Source organism: Myotis brandtii, unplaced genomic scaffold, assembly GCF_000412655.1.
Source record: "Myotis brandtii unplaced genomic scaffold, ASM41265v1 scaffold265, whole genome shotgun sequence".
Lineage (NCBI taxonomy): Eukaryota > Metazoa > Chordata > Mammalia > Chiroptera > Vespertilionidae > Myotis > Myotis brandtii.
The window spans coordinates 1,689,884-1,701,547 of record NW_005360086.1 but is presented as its reverse complement, the minus strand read 5'-3'; the positions used below and the strand labels follow the sequence as shown (position 1 = coordinate 1,701,547).

The following is an 11,664-nucleotide window of genomic DNA, read 5'->3' as shown; positions in this document are numbered from 1 at the left end:
GCTGGCTGTGGTTCTCGCGCTAATTGGGAGTTCACCCCAATTCCGGTGTTGGATTGTTTTGCCATAGGTGCTCCTGCAGAACACGTGTGTACAGCCAAAAGCATAGATGAATCTTATCAACTAGCACGATTTCTTTTCTCACGAGCAGAAAAGAAAAATCACTTGCACCGCTGTTCTGCTCCGTTGTCCCTCTGCAGCAGTGATTGCTGCTGCCTTCAGCTGCCTGTTGGAAGACTCATTCATTTATTCTTTGGAGTGTTTTGCTTTGTCTTCCTGTTACAGTTTCAAATAGAGAATTTGGTCTAAGGCTTTAGATACTTGCCTGCACTTAAGTCCTTCCCGATGAAGTAAGGAGTCATTTTAAGATGTGCTGGTGGTCCAAGTTTGAGTGTTAACTTACTGAATGTGTTATTCTGCCCTCTTCACGTTTAAATTTATTTATTTTTATTTGATCCTATTTTGCTAGCTCAGAGTTAAAGTTAAGTTTGCAAATGTTATCTTTTAAAAGTGGAATCCTGCATTTGGAACTGAAAGGAACATTGGAGATGGGTTCCTCCCCAGAGAGTAACTTGCCCTCAACACAACTATTAATGTGATAGCCAGGACCAGACCTCACAAATCTATCTCCCTCCTTACCCTAAAGAAAAAAGCGGGAGTAGCTGTTGAGAATGCCAGGAAACAATAGATACAGCTGCTTTGTTTAAAAGTGTTTGCAGAGGAGCTTGCTGTTCTGTGTGTGCCTTTCCTGAGCGTTTCTGGGCGGTCCACCAGCTGGGAATCCCTGTTCTGGCCCTGGGAGGCAGCCTTGTACAAATGAAGGAGCCTGGGCTTGCCTGCAGGCTCTTCTTCCTGCCTCACTGTTTGAACTTATTAGAGTCACTTCATTTTCCAATTATGTATTTCAGGAGAGTGTTGTAAGCGTCTAACGAGATGAAGCATAATATAAATAGCTGAGCTTGCTCAGCAGCACACACGAGGTTCTAAGGGCTTTACATATATTATATCATTCACAACTACACAGGGACATAGCTTCTGTTATTCTCTCCATTTTACAGATTAGGAAACTAAGGCCCAGAAAGATTAAGTAATTTCCCCAAGGTCATAAAGTTGTACTATCTAGTGGAGCTAGGAAATGAACCCAGCCTCGGACTCCAGATCCTGCTTTCCTAACCACAGTGCCCGCCACATAACAGGTGCTGTTTAGAAAAGGAACTACAGGCCCAAGGTCCCAAGGACAGCAAGCCAAGACTTTATTGCAGTTTAAGCCCCTCCCAGAAAGGTGACTGTTAATCAGATTAGGAATTTCCTCATCAACACTAGTGAGGTTATCGACCTAGTAAGACTCCTGCTGCTCCCAAAGAAAAGGGCACTTGTCTGAAAAAAACAATGATCCGTCCTTATCTTACATCAGCAACTTTCTTGTCCTGCTCAGTTTCTGCCTATTAAAAACCTTTCATTTTTTTTACAGCTTCTCAGAGCTCCCTTCTATTTGCTAGGTGGGATGCTGTTCAATCCTGAATTATTTTTAAAAAATTTTAAATTGATTTCAGAGAGGACTGGAGAGGGAGAGAGAGATAGAAACATCAATGATGAGAGAAAATCATTGATTGGCTGCCTCCTGCACGGCCCCCCACTGGGGGTCGAGTCTGCAACCTGCGCATGTGCCCTTGACCAGAATCGAATCCTGGACCCTTCAGTCCACAGGCTGACGCTCTATCCACTGAACCAAACTGGCCAGGGCAATCCTGAATTATTTAATAGAGCCAATTAGATCTTCAAATTTACTCAGTTGAATTTTGCTTTTTAACAGTACTCAGTTAATATAAGTTGAATCTGAAGTAACCTGAAGAAGCTTCTCAGAGATTTATTGGGACAGATGTCTAATCGCCGCCTCAAACTCAAGGTGTCAAAGGTTGAATTCCTGGTCTGCTCTCCTCCCCTAATTGCCCCAGGCCTGCTCCTCGGGGTCGTCATCTCAGCGTCTGAGGTGCTCAGGCCAGAACCCTCAGTGCCAGCCTTGCTTCTGATCTTTCCCTCACACCCACAGCCACTCAGCCGGCGAATTCTGACCACTTCTCACTGGCTGAACCACTACATCTCTGGTACAGAGCTGCCATCATTCTATTACCTGGGTCATTGCAGTGGCCTCCTAACTAGTCCCCTTGCTTCTACCCTGATCCCTGACAGTCTTCTTCAACATAGAAGCGAGAGGGATCCTAACTTAAAACGTAATTTGCATCATTTCACTCTGCTCAGGACCCTCTAATGCAGTGGTTCTCAACCTTCTGGCTCTTTAAACAGTTCCTCATGTTGCAACCCAACCATAAAATTATTTTCGTTGCTACTAAATAACTGTAATGTTACTACTGTTATGAATCGTCATGTAAATATCTGATATGCAGGGTGGTCTTAGGCGACCCCTCTGAAAGGGTCGTTCGACTGCCAAAGGGGTCAAGACCCACAGTGAGAACCGCTGCTCTAATGGCTTCCATCTCACTCTAAGAGCCCATGGAGTCCTACAGTTTCTACTCCTGTCCCCCAATCCTCCCTACCTCGATGCCTCATCTCTGCATTTGCCCCTTGCTTTCTTCATTCTGCTCTCGGCCTTGCTTTTCCTCAAACATGAGGCACAGCTCTGATTTAAGTCCTTTGTGCTTTCCCTTCCATCTAGAATGCTTTTGCTTCCTCACCTCCTTCAGGTCTCAGCTTAGATATAACCATGGTGAGCCTTTCCTTGGCTCCTCAATTTAAAACTGCACTATGCCCCTCCCCTACCCCTGGCATCCCCTACTTCCTTTCCTTGCTTTATTGTCCCGATAACACTTCATAACGCTTCAGAATAGCAAGCATACTGTTTGTTTTGCTTATTTATTTGCTGGCTGCCTCAGTTTCTTCATCTGTAATATGGAAGGAACATTGATAATAGTACTGAACTCGTGGGTTGTTTAGAGGATTAAATAAGTTACTATCTGTATTGCTTTTAGACCAGTGTCCAGCATGGGAAGCATTATATCTGTGTTTATTTTATGAGCAGTGTGCTGGATAAAGATTACCTAAGAAAAAACCAAATACTTACTCTCTAGCAGAATGGTTACTGCTTTGAGTTCTTAGTTGCTCGGTAACCACAGTTTCAGCACTGATGAATGATGCCCAGGGCCTCTGGTCTGAAATACTTCCCAGCACTAATAGGATATTCTGACTGCAAATTGAAAGCTTAGAGAGTTGAGGTTCAAAGATAGAACTCCCACGTTGACTATAATTTAAGTGTCATGCATCTCCCTTGGCTTTAAGGAACAAGTATAATGGCTCAGGAAGAATTTGAAAAGATTGCCTGGTTGCAGTGGCTCTGAGTTATGACTGCCCAGAGCCACACAGGTCTGGACTGTAGGTGATTAGGGCACAGGGCTGGGGAGCCGTGCTGACTTAACCCCACTTGACATGGTGCTACTTTAGTTAGCTGGTTTGTCCCAGAGTATCAGACCCACTGGCAGTCCATTACCTCCTTCCTCTCAAGCTTGTCATGAACAAGTTTGTCATGATTTACTACTGGCAAGTGAGCACTTATTTCCAAAGGGAACATATTTTTCTCATCATGCTCCATTCATTTTTGAGAGCTGCTTATTATAATTATTTACTTTCCAAGCCTATGCTACAGACATCCACACACAAACACACCGTTGGCTGTAGTTTGCCCAGAATGCATTGGATCCTTCTACTCCTAGCAACACCTACCTTGTTCTTGGCTCACTCATTCAGCAAATATTAATTAAGCACTTGTATATCTAAGTAGACCCTTCCTTGTCTTCATGGAGCTTATGTTGTAGAAGTCTAGATCAAGACTCTGGCCTTATTTTTCCCAAATTGGTAGTCATATCGTCATGGAGTGCACCTTAAAGGCACTTGAATAACCTAATTCTAGTGAATCTATTGTAGAATGCCACTCTGGTACATCAGTGGAGTTGCTCCCAGCCAGCCAGACAAGCTAGCTTTTTTTTTTTCTTTTCTTTTTCTTTTTTTTAATATATTTTTTTGATTTTTTACAGAAAGGGAGAGGAGAGAGAGATAGAAATATCAATGATGAGAGAGACTTATTGATTGGCTACCTCTGGAGGCCCCACATTGGGGATGGATTCCACAACCCAGGCATATGCCCTGACTGGGAATCGAACCATTACCTCCAGATTTATGGGTGGACACTCAACCACTGAACCAATATATTTTATTGATTTTTTACAGAGAGGAAGGGAGAGGGATAGAGAGCCAGAAACATCGATGAGAGAGAAACATCGATCAGCTGCCTCCTGCACGCCCCCCACTGGGGATGTGCCCGCAACCAAGGTACATGCCCTTGACCGGAATCGAACCCGGGACCCTTGAGTCCGCAGGCCGACGCTCTATCCACTGAGCCAAAACGGTTCTGGCAAGCTAGCTTTCTGTAAGTCATAAATATTAGTGTACCCAGGGTAAAATCAGCTTTTTCCTGGAACCAAATGAACTTTCTAGATATTTTATTTCCCAGGTGAGTGACCTAATTCTCACTATGGTACATATGTTCTATTCTTTTCCATACCTGTATTTGCCTATAAGCACTAAAGGTATTTATCTCAGTTCAATTAGAGAGTTGGTGAATGAGGACATTTCAAAACAGTGGGAAAAAAGTCTTCCTTCCATGATATCATTCAGCTTTGACAATTGGGTATGAATTTAGTAGCTCTGAATCCTTTCATTTCTGTTAAGATGGAGTATTTGCTGGCATGCTAATTATATTTCTATACAGTGTTAAAATAACAGCCCTTCAGTGTGTACATAACCCCTATGTGTACAATATTAAAGAATTAGTTTTACTTAAATGACTATGGTAGAAGAGTTCTTGAAATTTTGGTGGTTGATGTACATTTTTAAATGCCTTAGGAATTAAAGTCTGTGCAGTGCCTTACGTATAAGCAGATGAGGGTGTGTTTGTAGCCTTCTGGAGAGAACAAGAGAAGCCAACATTTTTAAAAATGGAAATTTAGCTCTGGCTGGTTTGGCTCAGAGGATAGAGTGTCGGCCTGTGGACTGAAGGGTCCCGGGTTCAATTCCGGTCAAGGGCACATGCCTGGGTTGTGGGCTCGATCCCCAGTAGGGGGAATACAGGAGGCAGTTGATCAATGATTCTCATCATTGATGTTTTTCTCTCTCCCTCTTCCTCTCTAAAATCAATAAAAATATATTTAAAAACAAAAATGGAAATTTGGAAACCCTTCTTTTTGTGAGTGTGAAGGAAAGAAAAAGAGGAAAAGATTCAGACAGGAATATTCTGTATTACTAGTAATCATTTTAGTGGCAGAGCAAGCTTGTAGATACAAGATGGTTATTTCCCTGATAATATTTAATCTTCAAGTGATAATTGATGCATATGAAGCCAGTTTCCATAGTCCCTAAAACAGGAATGTGCCAATATAAAGATATATTTTAAAGAGATTGGGACAATCAAATGAGCAATACTGATAGACTAACACTCAGCAGTGCCGTTAGAGTTATCCAGCCAGCCAGCCTGTCAGCCTTCTGGAAGCCATTGAAATGAAAGCTCCTAGGACAAATTAGTTTCTCCCAAGGGCCAGCAATGAAATTTAAAAATAAATTTTAAGCATAGTAAATATTTTGATCATCTGCTTTCTGTAAAGAAAAGTTGAGATTACTAGCCTGGTTTCCTGGTCCTAGCTGAACTCTTGCATATATTTATTTGCTAACGTGTAGAATTTGAAATCCCAAATCACCTCTCCTTTTTAAATTACTCTTCTCCCCCCTCCCCCCCCTTTTTTTGGGACAGGACCTGTTTACACTGGGCCTGTAAACGCAATCATGGTCAGGTGGTCTCTTACTTGTTAAAATCAGGAGCCGACAAAGAGATTCTTACCACAAAAGGAGAAATGCCAGTCCAGTTAACATCAAGGAGAGAAATCAGAAAGATAATGGGAGGTGAGTCTGAGTTTTGGGGCAGCTTTTGATTTTGTCAAACTGATTTAAGACGGGTAGTATTATTGGCTGTATTCTTTGTTTTTTTTTGGCTGTATTCTTTATGCGATTCAAGCAACCAGTCTGCTTCTAAAAGCAAAGACTGTATGACTGTGCCAAGATAGTAATTCTATGTTGTTTCTGGGAAGGTAGGCATTATAAGTTTTTTAATCTGTAAAATTTAAGATGATAAAAACGGTAATCATAAACCTAATGAAATATTCTTTTTCTTGAAGAGGCACAGAACACTGACCGTGGAATTCTGTCATATACCAAAGCACACTAGGTTTCACAGGACACTCGTTTCTTGCCCATTTTTGAAGGACTATGTCTAGGTTCTGTGTTTTCCTCTTTTTCAGTGGAAGAAGATGATGATGGTGACAACCTCCCCCAGATGAAGAAGGAGTCAGACCTGCCCTTTGTTCCCAACTATTTGGCCAGTCCAGCTTTCCCTTTTATCTACACCCCCGTGGCAGAGGATTCGGCCCCGCTGCAGAATGGGGACCCCTCCACACCCCCTGCCACACCCCCTGCCTCACCCCCTGGAGACGGCTCCCCTGCATTGCTCCCCCCTGGGGACCCTCCCCCACTGGGGGCCTTTCCGAGGGACCACACCTCTTTGGCGCTGGTGCAGAATGGGGATGTGCCTGCCCCCTCTGCTCTACTCAGAACACCAGAAAGCACAAAACCTGTTTGTCAGCCACCCGTGACTCAGAGTCGATCACTGTTCTCTTCCGTCCCGTCCAAGCCACCAGTGTCTCTGGAGCCTCAAAATGGGACATATGCAGGACCAGCGCCAGCATTCCAGCCATTTTTCTTCACTGGAGCATTTCCTTTTAATATGCAAGGTAACTCCTCGTCAGCAACCGCCTCTGCAAATGGGCAGACAGTATCCAGAGCTCCAGAGCTTTCCTTCCTGGGTTTTTGGGGGTGGAATGTATTTATGTTAAGTATAATTACAGATTTACAGAAAAGCTGCAACACTAGTAGACTAGTAAGGAACTCTCTTTCCTCAAATTGTCTGCCTTTTGCCCCTTTACCCTGAACTGTTTAAGTGTGTATTTCCTAAGAATAAGGCTAGTCTATTACATAATTATACACAACACAATGATCAAATTTAGGAAATGTAACCTTGATATAGAATACTGTTTTCTAATCCATAGTCCATATTTAAATTTTGTCAGTTATCTCAACAATGCCCTTCATAGCCATCTTCACTCCCTCCACCTCTGCCCCTGCCCCTACCCCTGATCACCCATAACATTCAGTTATCATGTTGGTTTAGTCTCTTTTAATCTGGAACATTTCCAACCTTTCTCTATCATTGTGGACCTCAATATTTTTAAAGAGTTCAGGCCAATTATTTTGAAGAATATGATTTCCTGTCATTGTCTATTTACTAGTTGGTATTCTACTGTAAAGAAGGGCTTTCTTTTCTCCTCCATTTATATCAGCATGAATGCAGATTCTTATTCTATTCATTGGGTTATAATCCATTGCTATTACTTTGATGTTCAAATTATGTCACATTTGCCCAGAGGGCGCTTCTTTAAGCCAGTTCTTGTGTCCCTCGGACATGTCACGTCCTTCTTGGACCACTACCTTACTCTCTTGTACAGCAAGATGTTTACTCCCAAAGCCAAGGCTCCTCCCTTGGTGAGGTGCACTGTACTCAAATCATAATTATACTTTAATTTTTATTAGTAGCTTTTTGCCCTTTTACTGCACTTAATACAAGGAATTTCATATTTCATAAATACCTTTAGATCCATAATTGTTAAATCTTTGTAGAGTAATTCATATACCATATCTTGCCTGTGCCTTCTTTTCTCCTCTCTTCTCCTTCCCTGCTTATATGTAGTTTAACTCCCAAACCCATTCTTAAGCCTTTACCTTCTTAGTTCCTCTGTACAGTTGTGATTGTTGTCCCCTCCCCAGCCCACCTCCACGCCCCCTTTTACTTTAGAAGCACACACAAGCTTAGGTGCAGAAAACTGCCAGCAGAGCCAGAACTGGGCTTGAGCAAATCTTGCTGGTGCCTAGCTTTTCCTCATTGGGTGGCACAAGCATCTTCTGGAAAAGATCTTAAATTACTTAGGCTGATTATGCCAGAACCATCCATTAACATTTCTCCCTCTTTTTTTTCTAGAGCTGGTGCTCAAGGTGAGGATTCAAAACCCATCTCTTCGAGAAAATGATTTCATTGAAATTGAACTAGACCGACAGGAGCTCACCTACCAAGAATTGCTCAGAGTGAGTTGCTGTGAGCTGGGTGTTAATCCAGATCAAGTGGAGAAGATCAGAAAGTTACCCAATACTCTGGTCAGAAAGGTAAGTCACGGCCTGCTAAGCCGGGGTGGTTAGTTGCTTTCTGCATTTGGAAAATACCCAGTTTCCTCCTTGGTTATGAGTCATAGTTGAAGAAATGAAGATAATAGAAAAGGAGAGAAGGGTTGTTTTCCAAATATAATCATTGAGCTTTCTTTCTCTCTACTGGGTCTATAGGGACATTGGCCTTTTTGGTTTTTGTTTGCTTCTTTGTTTTGTGGCCTTTTTGAAAGTTGTAGGATCCCAGAGAGAATATTCTGACGTACCATTCACGTTTCCATTCAGTTGTTTCTGTGTGGCTCTATAAGGATTGTCTTAGTGCACCATCAGAATGAGGTTAAATTACAGGGCAAATCCACATGGATGCATGTGTGGTCCTCCCAACATCTCTGGGTTTTTTGAGCATCAGGCTCTGCTTCTCAGAGCACATGAATAAAACTGATTCCTGCATTGCCTCTCCCTTCAAGGTGTGCTCATCCGATAGCAGCTGCGGCTAAGGGCTTCCGCCCTTCCAACCAGCTCAAGCCCCTGGGCCTTTCCTGCACTGTCACTGACAGCCTGCCCCAGGGATTTTTGTTTTTGTTTCTGTTTTTGTTTTTAGGCTTTAAAATGAGCCAAGAAACTGATATCAGTTCAACACAGCATACCATATAGAAAGAGACAAGTGGCTCCTCTTAATCTGATTAACCTATTTTTGTTTTAGGACAAAGATGTTGCTCGACTCCAAGATTTCCAAGAGCTGGAACTGGTTCTAACAATAAGTGAAAATAATTTTCTGTTCAGAAATGCTGCATCCACACTGACAGAAAGGCCTTGCTACAACAGGAGAGCTTCAAAACTGACTTACTAATGCCGCAGGGACTTTTATCACTGAGTATTGTGACAGCGTGTCACCTCTGGGCCAAGGACAAGCCATTGATCTCAATGCCTTGGATGCCGGAGGGCCGCTGGTGCCACTGAGTAGTGTACACTAACATTGTCCTGCCAAGGTAGGAAGCCCCTGACCCTCAAGCAGTGGTGCCACTCTTCCAAGCCTCTTGGTGCACAATAAACTGATTGCTCAACGCTATGAACAGTGAAGTGGTCTGGAGAGGCAGGAGCCGGCGGTTCCATATCCAGTGTGTTTTACGTGCAGCATGTAAGAGAGCGGTCCGCAGTGCTGAGAGAGTGAAGGCTATTTCTAGCCACTCCTGTTGACAGTGCACCTGAAGGGCCAGGATGCACTCGGCTTGGTGTTGCACGCTCACAACTGTCCTCAAATGTGAACCGACTCGAGGAAAACGGGAAAGCACAGGTGCTGGACAGATGGGTTTTAGTGTGGCTTGTGGCTGTGAGGTTCCATATAACATATTTATAATGTTACTCAGGTGAAAAGTATTTAAGGATACAGTTACCTAATTGTAAATATGCTGTTAACCAAAAGAGCTTCCCCTCCCCCACATTTTCCTTTGTAAACACTCATGACTCCTCTGTCTCCAGTCGGCCATTGCCAAGCCCTAGACAAGCACCTCTGCATTCACTTCCCTTTGTGGTCACTAGAGGGCTCTCCGATGCCTTCCAAAAGAGCAACCGCGGTTTTTGTTTTGTTTTGTTTTTTTTAACTGAAGTGATTCCTGCCATCTTCGTGTTTAATTGCACCATATGAGAAGAGCACAAACATTGCCTGTCCATGTTCTCTACTTTCATTTTCCACTAGAAATGAAAAGCAATTTTTGAGACTGAATCTGTTGCTGTTTTAAAGGTTATTGTAGGAAACCGAGCTAAAGGAGTTAGGATATTTATTTTTGTATAAAAGATAAAGATTATTTTGAAATTATTAGGATTTTTACACAACTCTGAAATCTGTTGCTTTTGTAAACAAATTGTTTTATCGTAGGGATCTCCCATAACCCCCACCAATCCAATACCCCCCAAAAAGGCAATTGCAAGTCTACCAGGCTTTGTTCTGAAAAATGAAAAACAAAAAGTACACACCTGATTAAACTCTTGAACATGGCATAATAATTTTTAGAAGAATGCATTCAAAGATTCTTTTCCTTCAGTGTCATTAATGTGAACAGAAAGCCACTGTCTTGTTGAACAAACAGCTTAGCTTCAGATGTGAGAAGGAGCACATAGACAGGAGAGCAGGGGTTTGAAGCCAGCTGTTGAAGGGGACCCTGCTGTCCTAAGAAGCTTTTCCCCATAGTGCCTATAGTTTCCAAAGAAACTTCACTTCCTGTGTTAACTTTATTGGGTGGAGAGAGAATGTGCAGATGTCAGGGGAAGAGAATGCGGTGCTAAGATGATGGCCTCCTGCTGCTGCCCAAATGCTGAGCTGAGGTGGAGGTGTTCGCAAGGCCAGCTTCACGGAGTCACCGTTCAGGGTCCGAATGTGTTTCAGCACTTGCTGATGGTGACTTACCCTTGTACAGTGTTTGCATGGCAGAGTAAAGGTTACTTATTACTCCCTCTCTCTGAGGTACTTTAAAGAAGAAACCTCCCTTGTGTTGCAAACCAATCAGAAGCTAGTTTATCTAGACATACTAACCTCTCTCCCCCTTTCCTTTAAAAAAAAGTTTAATGATAAGATTAGTTCTATCCTGAAAGAAGTAAATTCAGTATTAACTCATGTCTACGTCACTGGGGTTAAAGCTTCCAGCTGTCCAGATCAGTTAGCGATTCAGAAGCAGTGGAGGCCTCGCTTGGGGGTGACCTACAGAGGAGCAGCTCCGGGCATTTCCAGGGCTTAGGAACAGAGTGGGCCAGGGGCTGGCGTCTCAGGTGAGAGATGGGGCCTACACGGGTCTCTTCTATAAAGTCCTCTGTGGTCCAGTGACCTCTATGTATGGCCGTAGAATAAGACTGCACAGTTGCTGGTAGGTGAGTCTAAAGTCTTAATCTATGCATTCAGAGAAATATTTTTATATGCTCTGTGTAATTTATAACAAAGGGTTTTTCTTTTTAGCTCTGTTACTGTGAATTCCCCCCTCCTCCACTGCATATTTAAAGCATGTGTTCATACTGTGGGCAAACATTCACTGAAGATAATTTTCTTTGTGCATTGCTGACTGTTCAAATATAACAAGTATTAAAATTAAATATTAACTGACCAGGCCCATATTCTTTCATTTTGGCTTCCTAAACAGCACTTTACTTCTACTCATAGGGGGTTTAAATGGTTGGACAGTCCCAGGGACAAGACGCTGTGGAGGAAGCTTGGGAGGGACCGCTCCCTACCTGAGCCTCCTGCATCCTGCTGCTGTGGTGCTCACGCCCTGGCAGTGGCGCCTGGAGACAGATATCTTGTGCGGAGTCTTCCCTCCCAGTTCTCAGCAGTCAGCTTCATTTCCCCGGAGT

The 11,664-nt window shown here is 43.1% G+C and overlaps 1 protein-coding gene across 3 annotated transcripts; it reads left to right on the top strand.

Moving 5' to 3' along the window:
* The first annotated feature begins 9 nt into the window (after positions 1 to 9).
* ANKRD40 (ankyrin repeat domain 40) lies at positions 10 to 11,419 on the top strand. 3 transcript variants are annotated; one of them, XM_005868182.2, is made up of 6 exons: positions 4,469 to 4,519; positions 4,609 to 4,696; positions 5,813 to 5,961; positions 6,357 to 6,845; positions 8,147 to 8,328; positions 9,029 to 11,419. In XM_005868182.2, exons 3-6 carry the CDS (start codon positions 5,913 to 5,915, stop codon positions 9,173 to 9,175), a joined length of 867 nt encoding a protein of 288 aa, XP_005868244.1. In that variant the 5' UTR covers positions 4,469 to 4,519; positions 4,609 to 4,696; positions 5,813 to 5,912; the 3' UTR covers positions 9,176 to 11,419. The 3 variants fall into 3 exon arrangements, with proteins under 3 accessions (XP_014396664.1, XP_005868242.1, XP_005868244.1); XM_014541178.1 differs by lacking the exons at positions 4,469 to 4,519; positions 4,609 to 4,696 and adding an exon at positions 10 to 347; XM_005868180.2 differs by lacking the exon at positions 4,609 to 4,696 and having other exon boundaries at positions 4,457 to 4,519.
* Positions 11,420 to 11,664: the final 245 nt, after the last annotated feature.